General features: G+C 39.3%; 1 protein-coding gene across 4 annotated transcripts in view; it reads right to left on the reverse strand.

Moving 5' to 3' along the window:
- The window catches only part of TRPM3 (transient receptor potential cation channel subfamily M member 3), a 502,889-nt gene that overhangs the window by 166,884 nt on the left and 316,984 nt on the right, over positions 1 to 19,021 (reverse strand). For all 4 annotated transcript variants that reach the window (XM_030293212.1, XM_030293204.1, XM_032595678.1 and 1 more), the window contains one exon: positions 309 to 432. In XM_030293212.1, coding sequence (XP_030149072.1) covers positions 309 to 432 — 124 coding nt within the window. The remainder of the gene's footprint in view (positions 1 to 308; positions 433 to 19,021) is intronic.

A 19,021-nucleotide genomic window follows, 5' to 3' on the forward strand; every position in this document is an offset into this window, starting at 1 on the left:
AGAAGCATTTTCCAGAAGGAAACCTATTTTCTCTCTTCAACTCATTTGGTTGAGGCAATCAGAAGCATTCGGATGAGCTTCAGTAGGATGTTGAAACCCTGCTGCACACACTTCATTAAATCTGGGCAGAAAAAATAGTGTCTTAGCTACTGAGGGAAGGAGGCTACAGGAGCCAATGGAGCCCGAGGAACATTGTGAGCTTGGCTGGAAATAAAAAACAGTTGGTGTGTGATTCAAGAAAATGGTTAAACAGATGAAGGGAATATGGAGAGGGCTCTGCCACTCATGGGGGAACACTGTTTACATACCAATTCCTTCTTCTTCATGCACTCCATGAGGATGATGAACAGATGCTGAGCTTGGGTTCGAGTGTAGGTGAAAGTCTTCTGGATGGTCACTAGCAGCTGGTCCCTCAGAGATTCATTGATAAGTCTGTAATTAAAAACAATGTCAACAACAGGTCAACCTGGCTCCTGTTCAGTACATGTTTCTGAGAAATATTCTAGAACACAAGAAAGCATTGTGAGGACTGACTTTAGAGATGAGTTATTTGTTCCTCTATTTTTCTTGCAATAGTTATTTCGACTGTGATAATTAAAAAAAAAGCAGTGCACTTAAAAATAAATCTATTTGAATGTCTCCGAACCTAAAATAGTAAAGCAAGAAGATTAATTTGGTTCTATTTTTGTCTGTCTTTTTCTTTCTTTTATAGGGCATGTGTCTAATACCCTCTTCCTCAAGTGCCGTTATAAAAAAAAGCCTTACTCATTAGCATCTTAGTAAAAATTTACTGTGTGACTTATATGAAGATTTAAACTTCATCTCTAATTGTGAGGAAAAAAGCTTACATCTAAGTAATTTGAGCACCAATGAGAAGAAGTAGGACTCATGATTTCTCTAAAATCATTTCATGTAGGTAGCTTATCTGGCCTATGATTCAGGTCGTCATTTATGTCGAGCATTGGCTCTGTTATATCCAAGAAGAGCATGATCTACGGGAGGTTTTATATGGACACTTTATTAAGAGATACTTTTCAGGCTATCGAAGAATGAGTGAGAGCAAGGGAGGTACATCATACCCAATCACTGCTTTGTTACCTCTTGAAGATGAACCTGTTGTGACTTTATCTCCGCTCACACTAGCCTGGTGAGAACTGGGCTATCTTTACCAGCCATCAGACAGCAGGGAATAAAAAAAATCACTCTACTGTTCATAGAATCTGTCCAAAATCAGGAAGATAATACTGCTTTCAAGGAACAATGATAAAATTATCATACTTTGCCTAGAATTCTACAGCTTTATAATTTTCCCCATAATTGAAGTACCAGAAAATCCTATATACGATAGTAAATATAATGATCTCATTTGGTGCTTATGGAAACCCTGTAGGCTAAAGGTCTGTACAATTTTTTTCTTTAGAGAGAGAGAGAACTCACATGTGCAAGCAGAGGGGGGGGCAGAGAGGGAGGGAGAGAGAACTTCAAGCAGGCTCCACACCCAGCATGGAGTGGAGCTCAACATGGGGCTCCATGTGGGGCTTGATCCCATGACTGTGAGATCATGACCTGAGCTGAAATCAGGAGTTGGACACTCAACTGACTGAGCCACCCAGGTGTCCCAGGTCAATACAATTTAAAAGGGAAGGATATTTAAGTCAGAAAGAGCCAGACGCTTAAGGTCACTCAGCAAATAAGTGGCAAAGCCAGAACCAGAATCTAGTTCTTCTGATTCCTTGTCCATTACTTTTTCCATCACACCATGCTGTCTCTTATTACACCAAGTGTACTATACCTTGGACTCTCTTCATCACTGTGGCTACTCGGGAAGCAAATTGTAAAATTTTCTCTTACGTGAAAGCATAACAAATTTTGTTGCTTAAAAGAAACCAAGATGGGAGGCTTGAGGATATTTCATATCAGTGGCCTTTTGTGCCCCAGGATTGTGTGAGGATCACCTAAGCCCACTAGGTTGGACATTATGGTGCCCTACATTGAGGAGGGTGCATGCCTCATGACAGGATTATACCAAGGATCCTGGAACGTCACTTAGCTCAATGGAAGATTGGGTTACCCCTTCTGCCCCCCATGAACATTTTTTAAAAAAAGAGAATTGTCCACAAGAAGATGAAAAACAATACCAGGTCCTCTCAAGATTACTAGATCATTCTGGAGGACTCTGTGGCCTTAGGTGTACACCAATCTGAAACCATTCATTAATTGATTCACTCATTCATTCAACAATTGCCTAGTGATGTCTATTTAGTGCCAGACATTGTGGTATATGCCAGGGCTATAGGGATAGACGAGATATATACACTTCTAGCCTTCAATGAGCTTACACACAGGTAGAATAGAAAGACACGAATCAGCAATTCAAGTGTGATTGGCAGTGGTAAAGAAGTAAAGAAGTTGTGACAGCTGAATGTAATCGAACCTAGGGGGTACAAGGAAGACCCCTCTGAGGCAGTACTGTTTAAGCTGAGACGTGAAGAATAAATTAACATTAGGATGATCAGGGATGTGGTGGAGCTGGGTAAGAGCATTCTTGGCAGTATGAACAGCCTGGACAGGAAACAGCATTAACAAGCCCAGTTTTGAGAAAATAAAAGGTGAGTATGGCTAGAACTTGGAGAGCAAAAGAAAGAGTGAAACAAAATGGTGCTGCAAAAGGGGTGAGAATGAGATCATGGGGAACTTTTGGGATAGTGCTAGAGATTTGGGATTGTATCCACAGGCAATGAGAAGCCATTGGAGAGTGACACGATCACATTTGTGTTGCCAATTTCCTTGAAGAGTCAAGACAGGAGCAGTCATAACTGGGTATGTATCTGCCTGACAGGCAACCCATGCAGATGGGTCTAGAGGGTTCTGCAGTATCAAGTGTACATAAATGTTGTACACGATTAACAACAGAGGAAGAGACTCTCCTGATTAGCCACTTGATAGATCTAATCATTCATTTGCAGGTGTTTAATTTTGATAACAACTCAAAATTTGTTTTCCACTGCTAACCACCTGTAGTGAATTCCCAGTTCCCTGAGGTCATTAACTGTTTGAGGGATCTGTCATCTGTATCTAATATATCATTTTGTAAACACTGAGAAATGCTGTGCAACTTAGCTAATTGTGGGTTTTAGTGGTGAGGAGAGCTGAAAGATGCTAAGCATCTTATCTTTTTTTTTTTTTTTTAGCTCAATTTTGCAATTGAATCAAGTTGTGGCTTTGGTTAAATCCTATAGCAACAAGAGCCCAGAATTCTACTACTAGAACTATAAAGATTCTCCAGGTTGGTTTTCCAAAGTGTGGGATGCCTGTCACTGATGGAACAGAGTGAGTGGTTTTAGGTGGGACAAAGATGATTTGGTCATTCCAAAACATTAAGTTTTACTCATTAAACATTAAATAACTGTTATTTTGGCTTTAGTTCTTTTTCCATCAAGAGGAAAATCACATTTTTGATGCTTCTTTGACTTTAAAAGCTCACAAACATTTGCAAACCTACCCCTTTTGACAAAGAAATAATATGTATCAGGTCCTAAGCTTTTTGCAGAAAGAGTTTAATAACTTTTCAAAACAAGATCCTGTATAACATTTGATGTGTTCAGAGCATATCGTGGCTTATGACACATGATGGGCTACAGAGATAATATCACTTGATTTTCATAAGAATCTGAGAGAGAAGCAGGTGGTAATTCCATTTTGCAGAAGAGGAGGCTGTGGTCCAGAGAGGCTAAATGATTTGTACCAAGTCACATAGCTTGAGTCAAGTCTGCTGAATTCAGCCTTCTTTCATGGTGCTGCTTTTACAGTTTGCAACCTATAAATATGTTTTCCGGTTTCCTAATCATCTGCACTGGAAGTAGGCATTTAAATATATTGGTTGTAGGAAATTTGCTTTTCTTTTTTCTGATAGAGCATCTGAGGGAAACCAGAAGAGTTTGGAGAAGATAGGGAGAAAACAGAGGACAATGGCAAAGTGCATTTAGGATGCTGAAGATTCTATTTGCTTCTAATTTTTCACAAGTATTTGCTTTGCTGAATGAGATGTTTTGTATTTGGCACAAAGGCCGCCTCTGTCTTCTCTGAGGACCCTTTCTTACTTTGTAGCCATATTCTGTAGGATACTGGGAAGCCTGCTTTCTTGAAATTATTGCTTTCCTAGCTCTTCCCATGTTTTTTTCTTCTGCACAACACTGGAATGATTTAAAAATCTTGATTGTGATATTTAAAAAAATAGCAAAAAAGAGCAAAAAATAGAAATAAGCCCATTTTTAGATTCTTTTTATGGAACCTGAATAGTGGTTGAAAATTTCTTGACATCAAAACATGGTCATAGTATTATATAAAATTTTAGTTTTAGAATTGGGTCTTTGACAAAGTGGTGCCTATTTATAGAAGCTGTTAATTTGTGTTTCCATATGTCCCAATGCTATTTTTGGTATACCTCAAATTAGAATGTTTCTTGATTTAGAAGGGTAGTCATTGAAGTGAGGAAAATCTCCATACTATGGCATTTGTGTCTCCATTTAAATGCTGAACTTGTGATCTGGAGCTTTTTGGATGAGTCACAGAAGTATCTGAAATAGGTCAACGTTCATCCAGGGCTGGAAGTAACCAAAGGAACTTCCCATACTTTGCTATTGGCATTCTGTTCAGATGCTAGCAATACAACCCACGTGTTCACACTTTTCTCAGAATGACTTTAATTACCTGCAATATCAGAGTCTCATTCCTAGATTGAAAAATTAGAAAATGCATTTAGAATTCAGTGGGACACAAAGAGCTAGACTTAGGTTAATGGCTTTGGAGGAGTGAAGCCCTTTTCCTGCCCTCCAAAGACACCCTCGGTTAATTTATTCAGACACAATATGAGAAAATTTTACCTACATAAATAAAAAAAAATATCATTAATAATACCACAATTTGTTACTTAAAAGGCATCATTTTCCAGACAATCTCTAATGCTCTAAAGAAAAATGAAATTTTGTCATTTGCTAAAGCCAAAGCAAATCATTAAATGTAACCTTAGGACACAAAAAGTTTACATTTTTTGCCTAAGTTTACAGAGACTGGCATTTTTCTTTTCTTCTCCTTCTCTCCTATCCCCCTCCCCCCTTCTCTTCCTCTTCCTCCTTTTTCTTTTTCTTCTTTGTTAGTAGACATCACCCCTTCCTCCCAAATGCTACGACTCTGGGGTCACAAGCAATAGCACGATTCTTCCCAGAGAGGAAGGACAACATTGTAAACAAATAAGCACCATAGTTGCCAGGGTCAGGGTGTCTGGAGTGAAGCTGTCACTTGCTACCCATATGATCGTGTGCAAGCTATTCAGTCTTTCTGTGTCATGTTTTTCATACATGTAAAATGAAAATTATGAGTGCTTATCTCATAGACTTGTGGATAGTAAATTAGTAACAGTTCATCTTTGTAGAGGGCGTGATACATAGCAAGGCCTATGTAAGCATTTGCTATTGTTAACACACAGTCCCACATGGCTCCTTGGTCACTGACATTCATTATTGTTAAGTAGCATGGCCTGTGCTGGGCCCTTTGTGTGCAATACACAGCTCCCTCCTGAGACCAACAGTGTTCTGCAGCCTTGGGTGAGCCCAACAGTATGAGGCCACTCCCAATCCAAGCTGGAGAAAGAACTTTCCCACTTCAGGGAAGTCAGAGATCACCAGTACTTTCTTACATGTGGGAAATAAAGACACATAGCAGATTTAGGAGGCTTTACTATTGCGGGGTCTTGCAAATATTCCATGCAAACATCTATACATCTATTTATTGATTCATTCAACAAACAATACTGGTGCCAACTGCATGTCAGGCACTATGCTAGAAGTAGACAGATGAATAATATTTAGTCCTAAACTCCAGGAACTCATAGGGTTGTATGCCATATATTCTGGTAATCTATTAATACGTACCACCCCCCCCCCAAATTTAGTGATGTAAAAGACCATTTTTTATTGTGTTGATAATTTTATGGGTTGGGAATTTAGGCAGAGTGGCGAGGGACTCATGTCTATTCCATGATATCTCGGTCCTCTCGGGAGAGGATAGAATGGTTATAATGGCTTAACCGATCATGTCTGGGGCTCCATTCTTTTTCCACATGGCATCTGCTGCAGATGCAATGTCCACGATGACTTCTTCACTCCTTTGTCTGGTACCGAGTCTAGGATGGCTGAAAGAACTGAGGACTGGCTGGCATTGCTCTCTCTGGTGGTTGCACAGTGGATGGACTTCTTACACAGCAGCTGGCTTCTCTCAAATGAAGGATTCCAAGAGAGTGTTTGAAGAGACCCAGGCAAAAACTTTAAAACTTCTGATTTAACCTCAAAAGTCCCAGAATGTCATTTCCTTACATTCAATTAATCAAGCAAGTCACTAAGAGCAACCCAGATTTAAGAGGAGGGAAGAAATGGACTCCATCTCTTGGTGGAAGGAAAGCATGAATACACAGAGAAGGAATATATCAATGGTGATCATCTTGGAGACAAGCAAATCCATCAAGTGATTCTGTTCAGATGAGACATTAAAAAGCATCAATCTCCCCCACATCTTAATGATAAACATCTTCAGTGGTCTTACTTTGCATTTTCTTCTTTTAATAGCTGATTATGCGAACAAGCATTTTCCTTAAAAGTGATAGTCTAACCACTCAGAAGTATTTTCAAAATGTTTACTACTGACTCACAGCATGGAGCTTGCAAATATTTCCTCTTTTGACTCAGCTGCCTATTTTTGTTTATGTAGTGTGTACTATGTACTAGCTATTTCTTTGGGGCCTTGGGCACATGGCTGGAGCCTTTTTTCCATGGACATATGTCATCATACTTTGCCCCTGTTAAATGCAGTATGCAAGGCACATCTTCAGTAAAATGTGTGCATGCTTGGGTCAACCTTAATGCCCAGGTTAAGTCACACCAAAAACAGGGGGGGTATTTTCTTGGTGCCCTCATCGCACTTCGTGGTCTGTTTGGAGAGGAAAAACAACAGCAGCACCTGCCAAAAGCTAGAGAGAAGTCTGACTTCCTAGAGTATTGTTTCAGTTTACCTTATTTCTCCATCTACCTTCGTTTTGGCCCTCCTCCTATCTTACTCAGTTGGTACTAACAGACCACTAACTGGTTTCTTCTCTGTCCTCTTCTAATGCACTCCACACAGTTGGTTGAATGGTTGTTCTACAAAGCAGACATGATTCCAGCACATCCTTCTTAAAACCCCACAATACTTTCTCATCACCAGTAAGATAACATCTCAACTTTTGAAATTTCGGATTCTGTATATTGCTAATCTGAAAATCCAGCTGAGGGATTTGAGCTTTGGGATAAAGCGATGATACAGTTTAGGAGCCGCAGTTTTATAGATGAAGAGTCTGGAGCCTGCAGAGGGAAACTAACTTGTTAAAGAAACATCAGAGCCAAACTTAGAGGAGAAGAGAATCAGGAAGAATCTCTGATAATGAACTATACTAGCATAAACATGTAGGCTCAGCTCAGTGTGGTTATGCAAAGTTAGTGAATTGTTGTTTGATGACTGGATACAAGTGGGGATTTCCTCTGTTTTTATCCCTGATACAGGATGTTCTATATCTTATGTGTAAGAAGACTGAGCCTGAATAATGTGGTTTCAAGGATCCACTACCTCCCCAGAGTTACTCCCCAGCTTCTCAGAAGCCCAAAGTTCCTTTTATTTAGTTAAAAGGCAAACAAAGGGGCGCCTGGGTGGCGCAGTCGGTTAAGCGTCCGACTTCAGCCAGGTCACGATCTCGCACTCCGTGAGTTCGAGCCCCGCGTCAGGCTCTGGGCTGATGGCTCAGAGCCTGGAGCCTGTTTCCGATTCTGTGTCTCCCTCTCTCTCTGCCCCTCCCCCGTTCATGCTCTGTCTCTCTCTGTCCCAAAAATAAATAAACGTTGAAAAAAAAAAAAAAAGGCAAACAAATATTTTGTTGAACAATTAGAAGGCCTAAGAGTAACTCTTAGGTTAAGTGATGTTTTACGTGAAACTCACATCTAACTGTAGCTGATTGATGCTGATGGTTTTTAGGAAGTACTAGTTGGATAGAAAGTTGGGGGAAGATACGAAAGGGACATTGGGAAGGGACCAATAAGTGGGTAGGGAATGACTTTGTCCAACTTTTTCCTGAGGATTAACTCCAGATCCAAATGGCTTCTACGAGCTAACACCAGTGAAAATAGTACCCCTAATCTTATTTTCATAAGTACCCTAGACAAGTGGTTCACCTGGGCTTTTCCTGAGGGTTCTATCTAGTCACGTGAGGCAGTTAGAATGATCCTAGAGAAGCTGCCTACAATTGGGAAGGACACACGCTGGAGGATGCAGTCTGTTAAAAAAATTTCATTTACTGCCACCCACAGAGGGAGCATTTCTTACTTTTGTTCTTTACTTTTATTTATTTATTTTTTTATTTTACTTTTTAAAAATCCACTCTAGAATCTTGAGCTATATATGGTAAAACAGAAGGCACAGATACACATACAAAAGGAAACAGAAGGGGGGTGGTGCAGTGGGGTTGAGGGTTGTAAGAGAGGCGCACAGTATCTATTCTAAGATAAGATTTGTGCTAGGCATTTTATGTGTGGCATTTCATAAAGTCAGATTAATCTTAGAAAATCCTAGCTGGCCTAACTCCTTGGATGCATGAACTGTACACGATATTACTTATGTGTTCTCTTCTCTCAATCTTCATGAAGGTGCTGAAGACAGATTTTCCACCACCCCCTTACCTTGATTCCCTTACCCTTCCCTTTCCCCATAGCATATCACTTTCTAAAACATTATAAAATGTGTTTATTTATTATGTTCATTACTTACTATCTATCTAACCCTGCTAAAATGTAAGTTCTGTAATCACAAAAATTTTTGTTTATTCTGTAGACAGTTGTGTTTTTGCCAGGGCCTAAAACAATGCCTGGAACAGAGTAGGTGTTCAAAAAATACTTGTTGAATTATGGAATACATAATGTTGGTTGGATGAAGAATGTAATTTCAAAACAAAAGGAAGGGGTACCTGGGTGGCTCAGTTGGTTGAGCATCCAACTTCAGCTCAGGTCATGATCTCACAGTCTGTGAGTTCGAGCCCCTCATTGGGCTCTGTGCTGACAGCTCAGAGCCTGGAGCCTGCTTCAGATTCTGTGTCTCCTCTCTCTGCCCTCCCCCCACTCATGCTGTCTCTCTTTCTCAAAAATAATTAAACTTCAAAAATTTTTTTAATTTTAATAAAAAAAAACAAAGAGAAAATGTCAATATTGAAAATCTATCAGACATTCAAGGGTTCCCAGTTTGGTGGAACTCAATTACAGAAATACTAGAGCTATGTTATCCAATGTGGTAGCTGTTGGCAATTTGAATTAGAAAGAATTACAGCTAAATTTAAAATTCAAATCCTTAGTCACGCTAGTCACAGTTCAAGTGCTCAGTGGCTATCTGATTACGCACAGAATATTTCCATCATCACAGATATTTCTATTGGACAGCACAGAGAACAATTCCATCATCACAGAAAGTTCTATTCGACAGAACTGCTGTTGAGGCAGACAGGACTGCCAAGCACTTTACCCTGGGCAGAAACTAGCAGGACGCTCAGGTGAAAAATCCTCAACAGTGTTGGCTATGCATCTGTAATTTCTCTCCTTTCTTTTGCTATTGTTTATGACTATGGCTAAGAGTAGAAATTGTTAAGTGTTGCCAAAGAATACAGGGACTGACACATGGTCAGGCAGCTTCTCTGCTTCCAAAATTAAAGGGAAAGACACATCTTCTGTGTTCATTCCAAGTGAAATCCCATCAACGATAATTGCACGTGGCCAGGAAAGAGGAATAATCAGACTTTTACTGGTTTAGACCCTCTACAAAAGAGAGAATCAGAGCTGGAATTAGATGTATGAGGTTCTTGGGCAGGCAAAGACCCTGGCATCTCTTTCACGGATATGCTTTAAAGGTTGGTCCAACATTTATTCAAAGGAGAAGTTAACCAGCATGTGACACAAAGTTGGGGGGGGGGGAGATGGAAGCTGTTGTTCAGAATAACTCAGCCCTGGAGCACCTGGATGACTCAGGCAGTTAAGCGTCCTGCTCCTGATTTTGGCTCAGGTCATGATTTCATGGTTCATGAGTTTGAGCCCGGCATCAGGCTCCACACTCTTAGTGTGGAGCCTGCTTGGGATACTTTTTCTCTCTTTCTCTCTGCCCCTCCCATGCATGCACTCTCTCAAGATATATAAATAAACTTAAAAAAATAATAACAGCTCTGGGGCAAGCAAACTTCCTGCCGTTACTGGTCTCATCTTCCTAGAGATGATATGGTGTAGCTGCTAGGAGCGTAGGTTCTGGCCCCCATTTGCCTGGGCAGACCACTCCCTACCAGTGAGATGTTGAGGAAACTCTGTAATCCTTCCATCCTCAATTTCCTCATTTATATGATGGGGATAATTATCCTACCTACACCATAGAGTTTAATGAAAGACAGTGTTTAGACCAGGTTCTTGCATGCAGAAGCTTTAAAAAATAGTAACTTCACTTTTGCAAGTATGCTTTTGGGAAGGGGGTCAGAGGTATGGGGAAAAGGGTGGGGTAAATCTCAATTCTCGCTCAAGGCAGTTTGTCAAAGATTCCTTCTACCCCCATATCCTACTCTGTGAGATGCTAGAACAAGTATAATTTTCTTTCTTTCTTGTTTTTTTTTTTTAGATGGATTAGTGTTGGATTAATTCCTCACTGTTTTTAAATTAGTCTTTCTTGGGGCCTCTGAGTGGCTCAGTCAGTTAAGCATCTGACTCTTGATTTTGGCTCAGATCACAATCTCAAGTTTGGTGAGTTCAAGTCCTGAATCAGGCTCTGACAGCACAGAGCCTGCTTGGGATTCTCTCTCTCTCCCTCTCTCTTAGCTCCTCCCCTGCTTGTGCATGCTCTCTCTCTCTCTTAAAATAAAAAATAATAATAAATTAGTGTTTCTTATTAATTATCCATAGACAACTGCTGAATTAACTTGTCCCTCAATCTAGCTTCAAACAGTATCCCACAACAAAGAGCCTCTCGTTTTTGATATCCTATGTATTATGCCTATAGGGAAAGCCTCATATTGTCAGACAGTTTAGACTGATGCACTTCACAGCGTTGATTAAATATGGACTATTTCCCAGGTGTCTTTTAGGCAGATAAATTTCTTATTTTTCGCTTGGCTTCATAATCCAATGTGCTATTTGATGATTGCCTGATGGTGATATATGGGGCTATCTATAAGATGTTGTCTTCACTCTAGAACAAAAGTAGACACCCATGGCATGTTGAGTGTACCTTTCCTTCTTTGCATCATTGTTAATCTATCACAATAATCTCTCCCCTGAGCACCAGTGTGGCCTCAGAATAATTCTCAACACATTATTCTAGGACGCCGGTACCAGTTGATTGTTGTTGACACTCAAGATGAAAACCATTTGTCATCCCTGCACTAGAGATAAGAAAATCTCAAATATACTATCAAATGGTGAATACCAGGGATATCATAGGGTTAAAGAACTGTAAATTTTAGGTCTGTCTCCAAGACGCTGAATGAACTGTGGCTTTCATGAATTTAAAGAAACTGATTTTTTACCACTTACATTAGGGATCACTGCTTATGGACACTTGATTTGCATGGAATAACTCCAGAAAATACCATAAATATGTATATCAACTAGAGGACAGCTGTCCAGCAATTAGGACAATTAAAGAAAAAGTGTATTGAAGCTGAGTGGAGCCTCTCCTAGACAACAGTAGTGCAGACTTGAGTTAATCTTGGAATACTACTTTAATGCATCTTTAGTGTGTCTCTGGTGGAAGAAACTTTTATAGCAGGTGGTCACTGTTGTATTTAGTTTTTATGAATCCTGTAGTCCATAATCAACAAGGAGAATTACATGGGGAATCTAATGGAAATCCATTAAGGACGCTGCAAACATTATCTATTATTAATGATACCACTGGGTGAGATGTTAATCCACTCTATTTCTAGCAGCTGCAGGTTCTAATATCAGCCAGAATGATTCAGAATTCATCTTCTCTAAGGTAGAGGAATTAAATACCAGGACATTTTATTATCTAAGGCTCCCTCAAGTACATTTTAAATGTCTTTGTGGATTTTAAAGTCCTCACTGCTTCTTTTCATAAGAGAAAGAGGATGTGTCATAGAAGTGGGTAAAGAAATGTACGTGTACATCTCACACTAAGGCAGAGAGGTGTATGGCAGCAATGGGAAGTACAATTCAGTTCTGTTGTCTGGTGAATGGAAGGTTCATTGACGTGACTGTAGAGAGAGCTGGGGCCAGAATGCAAAGGGTCTTCAGTCCAAGCCAAGGAATTTGGACTTGTCCTGTGGATTAATGGTCAACTGGTTTCCACAAAGAAGCCCCAAGAATTCTGAGGAGGTGCCCCAAAGATGCCTCAGAGCTGCATTAGTGGGTGAGAGCCAGGCACAGAAAGGAGGCCTATAGACCAGTGGTTCTCAAATTATGGTCCCTGGACCCACAGCAACAGCATCTCCTGGGTATTTCTTGGAAATGCAAATCACCTGGCCAATCAGACTTACTGAATTAGAAAATCTAAGATGGGGCCCAGCTATTTGATTTTTGATAAGCCCTTTGATTCTGATGCAAGATAAAAACTTGAGAACCACTGGTCTAGGCCTTCCACCCCAGCTTCAACAGAGTGAACATGTATCCTGTGTTTTATATATTGTGCTTCTATCTGAGATTTCATATGAGAAAGACTTACAGACTTTAAAAAAGCGAAAATCAATGCTACAGGCGAGTGGGAAATTGGGACTCTTAAATGGTTGCCTATCGCAATTGTAAAGTCAAAGGAAAATGAGCTAAGACCTTCTAATGCTGAACGTAATGTCCTTGATGACTGTCAATGGTGTCTCCAACAGCAGAGACCCATCATTCAGTTTTAAATATTTTCAAGTTTCTCATCCTCTTTTTTTTTCCTCTTTGGAAATGGGTCATATATTTTGAACTACTTGGACAATCATTTTTGAAAGAAATAAAATGAACTGAACGCCCTTAAGAAATCCATGTAAATAAAAATGCGAACAGAAAAATTTACCAGTCCTGTCAAAATGAGTATTTTTATGGTATAGCTTTCTCTTCAAGGGAGGAATTTTCAAGTCTAACAGATGTTTGAAACCAAGAACAGCTGTGACAAAGAAATAAATGAGGTGATTCATGCTAAATCAACTTCTCAAGCCAACTGGGTTCCAGGGACAAAATTTGGCAGAGGGTGCAAAGTGCTTGCAGCAACAGTGCCATGACTGGTGTGAGGAGAATGCACGCCAAGCACAGCAAGTGAGGAGGCTCTTTCTGAAAACATCAGAAGGCTAATTTGTATACATTTAAAAGGAGTTTCCGAAAGCGTGGTCTATGGACCATTCTGGTTGGAATCACCTCAAGTTTGTTTTCACATAGTTTCCTGTACCTCAGCCCAGGTACACCGAATCAGGATACTTAGGGGAACCTGTGTCTCCTAACACTTTCTGGGTGATTCTCAGGCATGCTAAAGTGTGATAACCACCTGCCTATTTTGAATGTATTCTGTGTAACAAGTGGCCAAGAAGTGAGCTGAGCAAATCTCAGAGAAACATGGTTGATCCATCCTGTGCAATCTTCACTTGATATTGATGGGCTGTCTAAAAGTCATGGGCAGTGGTTCTCCGAAAAGGATTTCTTTACCATGATGGCTTATGCAGCTCTGTGTTCTTTCTAATGTTTGCTGTTGATGTTCAAGGCCACACTTTCCCAGCCTGGAGCTGAGCAATTCTAAAGCAAATTTAATCAATTTAGAGAACTGATTGACTGATAGAGATCAATAGAACTTTTCCCCTCACTAGTACTTTCCTCCATGAACTCTATGTAATTGTTTTTTAGTCAATGCTTTATTCTTTCCATGCTGACACAACATGGAGGGACCAAACAGCAAACTGGAAGATGGAGTATTTTCTTTTGAACTTTCCTAAATAAATGAAGCTACTCCAGCCTTGAGGAACTTAGATACGATGGCACAGGTATCTATATATCAATATCTTTAATATATTCCACAGAGGGGAAAATTGCAATATAAAAATTGCAATTCAATAATTATAGGCATTAGTATATTTATAAATTATATCAATTTAATTGATTTTATTAGATTAAATTAATTTGTCAATTAACTTGATTTCATTAAACTGAAATATATAAATTCAATATAGAAATATATATTATATATAAATAACATGCAAATGTATTTAAATATATATTTGGGTATATATAAATTCAACATAATAGTATGTATGTACACATACAAACACACTATCTCTTTTATTGGCTTTCTTTCAATACTCTTGAAACTGATTTTTTTTTTCTGTGTTGAGTTACACAAAAGAGGGTCGAATATTAGCTTTTCTTGTCTTCCAGGCTGATCCTCAGTTTGGATCCAGTTTTTGATGGAAAAGGGGAACAGGAGCAATAGAGACTATTATGCCATTATGTGAGTAATTAACACTCAACGTGGGGCTGGAACTCATGACCTTGAGATCAAAAGTCGCATGCTCTACCAGCTAAGCCAGTCAGGCACCCCTGAAGAGATTCTTGGGGGAAATGCCACACTCAAGTACTTTGTCCTCTGGCCTCTTGTACGTTTATCACAGCACATGTGACCTTCTAGTTATCTGTATTCATGGCTGTGTTTTAACCTCCATTACAAAATCTCTGCCAGCGCCATGTCTTGCTCATTCTCTAACAGTTACGTTGAGGGCATATAGTAGGCACTCAATAAAGGTTAACTTAGAAAACGGTTTACAAAAACAACACCCCTTTTTAAATAAAGCTCCTGGTATGCTTTGTCTATACAAGATGTTTCCAACTTTCTTCCCGTCCCTTCTGAGAAAGTTACAAAACAGAATCAAGTTTTGACATGCTTTCTTATAGAAAATTCTAGAAAAGAGACAAGGTAAGATGAAATTAATGGAAACTAAAATAGACACTGGAAGTCAGCATGCTTGATATTTGTTTCCTTCTTTCTCACTTGACATTCCAATTATGTCTAAATCATATTGGGATACAGACTGAGATCAATTACTTCCTTTCAGCAGATCTTATAGAGAAAAATGATAGGGCTGTGACATCCTTCAGCCTTAGATGGAAATCTCTCAAGCAGAAGAAAACATTAGTAACCACTGCATGGAGTGATATGCCCTAGGGAATACAGACTGCACCTGGATTTCTAAAATGGCTAGTTTTCTGGTGACTTCCTCCTGACTTTGGTCACTTTGATGTATATTTGGAGAGAAGCAAACTTTCGTTACATCCGTGCTAGGACACAGTGATATAATTTGAAGCCATGCAATGGATTTTTCCTTTCTCATCTCTACTTTGTGTTCCATTTATGCCTTTACCTCAGCTAATCAGAAAATAAAGGGATCTTTATTAAGTCCCCTTTAAACAGGAAAATCAGATTTTTTTTCCTTGAAATATATTATCTATTCTCTTCCTCAAGAACAAGCCATTAGTGGCTCAGTGTTTCTCCATGATATCTAATACAAATTCCAGACAAATACGAATGTGAATAGTCTATTGGCATCTGCCCCTTGGTGCCATCCCCAGAGTTATCAACAGTCTATGTAAGAGCTTTAAGGCTTTCTGTTACCACAAGCTCTACTTCTTGTCCTAGGCTCTCTGAAAATGGTAAGTCCACATAATTATTTTCGGGAAGAAGACACCAAAATAAATGTAAGACTTAGTAATAAAATCCAGATAAATGAGGAGCATCACCTTAGAGTACACATTCGTTTGGGATGCCTTTTTCACGCTGACATCTTTCATCTGTGTGGCACTTTCTCAATGGCTGATAAATGAGGAGCTACACCATATTTCTCTGCAACCTGAGACTTAGTTACTTTCCAAGCAAACTAATCTCTGACTTTAACTGCAGACAGCTACCACCTGAAAGGTGTTCTGACTGTAAGCAAAGTTGGTCAGCTTGCTTCCTCAACACAGCAAAATGTGGAATCTTCCTATTTGAAAACTTAGGTAAGTGAATCTAATGCCACTTGGGTAGCATCAATCTGTTTGTTGGCAGTGTTTAGTCAGTTGTGATTCAGAAAAGAAAAATTTGATAATATTTTTACGGAATGAAATTAGTCCGGGAAAGTGAGTTGTGACTCATTTTAAAACTATGACAGATGAGAAATAGGATGATCTAGTTCGACATTAAGGGAAAAAGAGAGTTTGGCCATTTCTTTCTGGTAGCACCTGCTGCAGGGCAGAGAGGGAGAAGAAGGCAAATGAATTCAATTGCAGTTGCCCTCCTAGTGTATCCAAACCCATTTACTTTGGGATGGATACGCTGTGTCTTCCTTTACCTCAAGTAATCTCATCAACACAAGTTAGTTTTGCCAATTCCAATTTGCTTCCTAAGTGATGACCTTTCAAATTCATATTCTTAGAAGTTGGTTAACAATAGGGAATTTAAGGGCAAAATACCAAGTTCATAAAAGTTAAAATACAAGGTGTGTAAATTTCATTCACTCCTTTAAGATTATAAAGTGAAAAGCTTTATAGCTAAATATACACATTTACAGTCCTTGGACCTGTGTGATTTAACAATCTATAAATGAGTTTAAAAATGCTTACATCATATTTAAATCACCAAAGGGGCACCTGGATGGCACAGTCAGTTAAGCGTCTGACTCTTGGTCTGGGCTCAGGTCATGATCTCACAGTTTGTGAGTTTGAGCCCCACATCTACATTGATGGTGCAGAGCCTGCTTGGGATTCTCTCTCTCCTTTTTCTTTTTCTTTTTAGCATAAAGCAAACACACTACTGCAAAATAATGTTTTTTGGAAATGTTTTTTTTTTAATTTTTTCTAACATTTATTCTTTTTTGAGAGACAGAGAGAAACAGAGTGCAAGTGGGAGTGGGGCAGAGAGAGAGGGAGACACAGAGTCCAAAGCGGGCTCCAGGCTCTGAGCTGTCAGCACAGAGCCTGACGTGGGGCTTGAACTCATGAACCATGAGATGATGACTGAGCTAAAGTTGGATGCTTAACCAACTGAGCCACTCAGGAGCCCTTGGAAATGTTCTTTTTAAATTGGTTGCATATGTGTGGCCAGACTACTTTTTATCAAGCTAAATAAACATGATTCTGGCAGTTATTCAGATGACACAGACAAACATCTGAATTCATTTGATCATGATAAATTTATAATTGCTTTCCTGGAGCAAGAGCATACATTTATTATAACATCATATAAAATAAATAAATATAGATCTATATATTTGGATTGGCAAATACAAAGCTTCTCTTGAAGCTTCTATTTTCTTAATAAGTGTTTCTAAACGGTTCTTAAATTTTTTTAAGTTTTAATCTTAATAATTCCCAAGGTATGAAATCATATCTTAATTCTTTATCTCCACGCGGGTTATGTGCATGACTTCATACTCTTTGATAATCAACCATGGTTTACATGTTTGCATAGATCCCATATAGATTATGCTTTTGCATATTTTGGTCATAAAATAATCAGAACTAAACATGGTTTTAAAACTAAAATTTCCAATTAAAGTTAAAAAGGCATGGTATTTCTGTCTCCTAATTTGGATCTGGGTCAGGGGGAAGAAAAGAATCCCCGTGTTGTAGGGTTGGTCGGCTTGGACCAACAAGTAGGTTTACACGTAGGAATGCATTGATTTTATCTTTGGGGATACATGCAATAATACAAAAAATTAAGAAATTCTAATGTAAAGGGGAAGCTGAAGGGAACTTAAGTTACTTAAGAGACGGTGCCGTTGAGGTAACATATAAGAAGCAACCAAGGCACAGGCCACAAAAATCCATTTCAGTGAACTTTTTAGGAGAGCAGAAAGAATCCTGACCTGGGATCGTGGGCTATGCGACCTTGGGAAACCACGTAATTGCTCTGTATATCTGTCCCCTAGGTTAAAAAATACAGAGTTCCACTCCCCCAGCTCTAAAATGTGTAACATTTCCCTACATATAAAACAGAATCAGGAAGAGCAACTTATCAAAAATTGTAACATTTTCACACTACACAACCCATGACAATGGCAAAAAGTAGGCCCTGGGTTCAGACCTTCATTGTGTACAGACTTTAAAAACCTGAAATGTTAGGATGAACAGCTCACTTTTCCATGAATTTTCTGAAAGGGAAATGTGCCTTCTGAATGCAAACTTGCATTTACTTTGTGGAAATACAATAAAATAATTGCAAGCATTAGGAAGAAAAAAAGTTAGCGGAAGCTAAAAACTGTATAAAGTCTTTAGTTCTTTCTGAAAAAGAAACACGTTGCTATATTTAAATCGATGAGAACGATGGCTACATTTTTAATAAAAGCAAAGCACAGTTGAGGATCCTGAATTCTGGTTGGTTAACAGACGTGGAGGTGTTCAGGCAAATGTTCTTTTTAGTTTCTTAGCTATAAAATGGACCAATATTTACAATGAAAGGAGAAGACAGAATTTAAATTTGCCAGGAAGCAAACTCCAACTTCATGCTCATGAATATTGTTTTTTTTTTCTTTTTCACATCAGAAGCTTTAAGGCGCCCCCAAATCACTGTCAGTGTTTGCAACGTTAGTGGGAAGCCTGTAACTCTCCTACGTGTGTCTCCTTTCTTTCCCATATTTAGGCTCACACACTTATCAGGGAAGGGGGCAGGGTTAACGCTCACCTGGAGCATTGCTGGGCCTTGGGCAAAGACAAGGAAAGGAATGGGAGAGAAAACACACTACTGGGCTGCCAGGAGGAGCCCGTTGTAAGGAAGGCTACCTGGCAGACAGGTGGAGAAGGGAGTGTCCTGAGCAGCCAAGCTCGCCAGTCACTTACTACTAATCATTACATGCTTATCTACTTACTAGACTTACTATGAGCTCTTTGATGGCAGGAAGGGTTGTTATTCTTTTTTCCCATCTCTGTGTGTGGCACCCAGTAGACACTCGATGTATGTTTGTAAAAGG

This window comes from Lynx canadensis, chromosome D4 (assembly GCF_007474595.2).
Source record: "Lynx canadensis isolate LIC74 chromosome D4, mLynCan4.pri.v2, whole genome shotgun sequence".
Lineage (NCBI taxonomy): Eukaryota > Metazoa > Chordata > Mammalia > Carnivora > Felidae > Lynx > Lynx canadensis.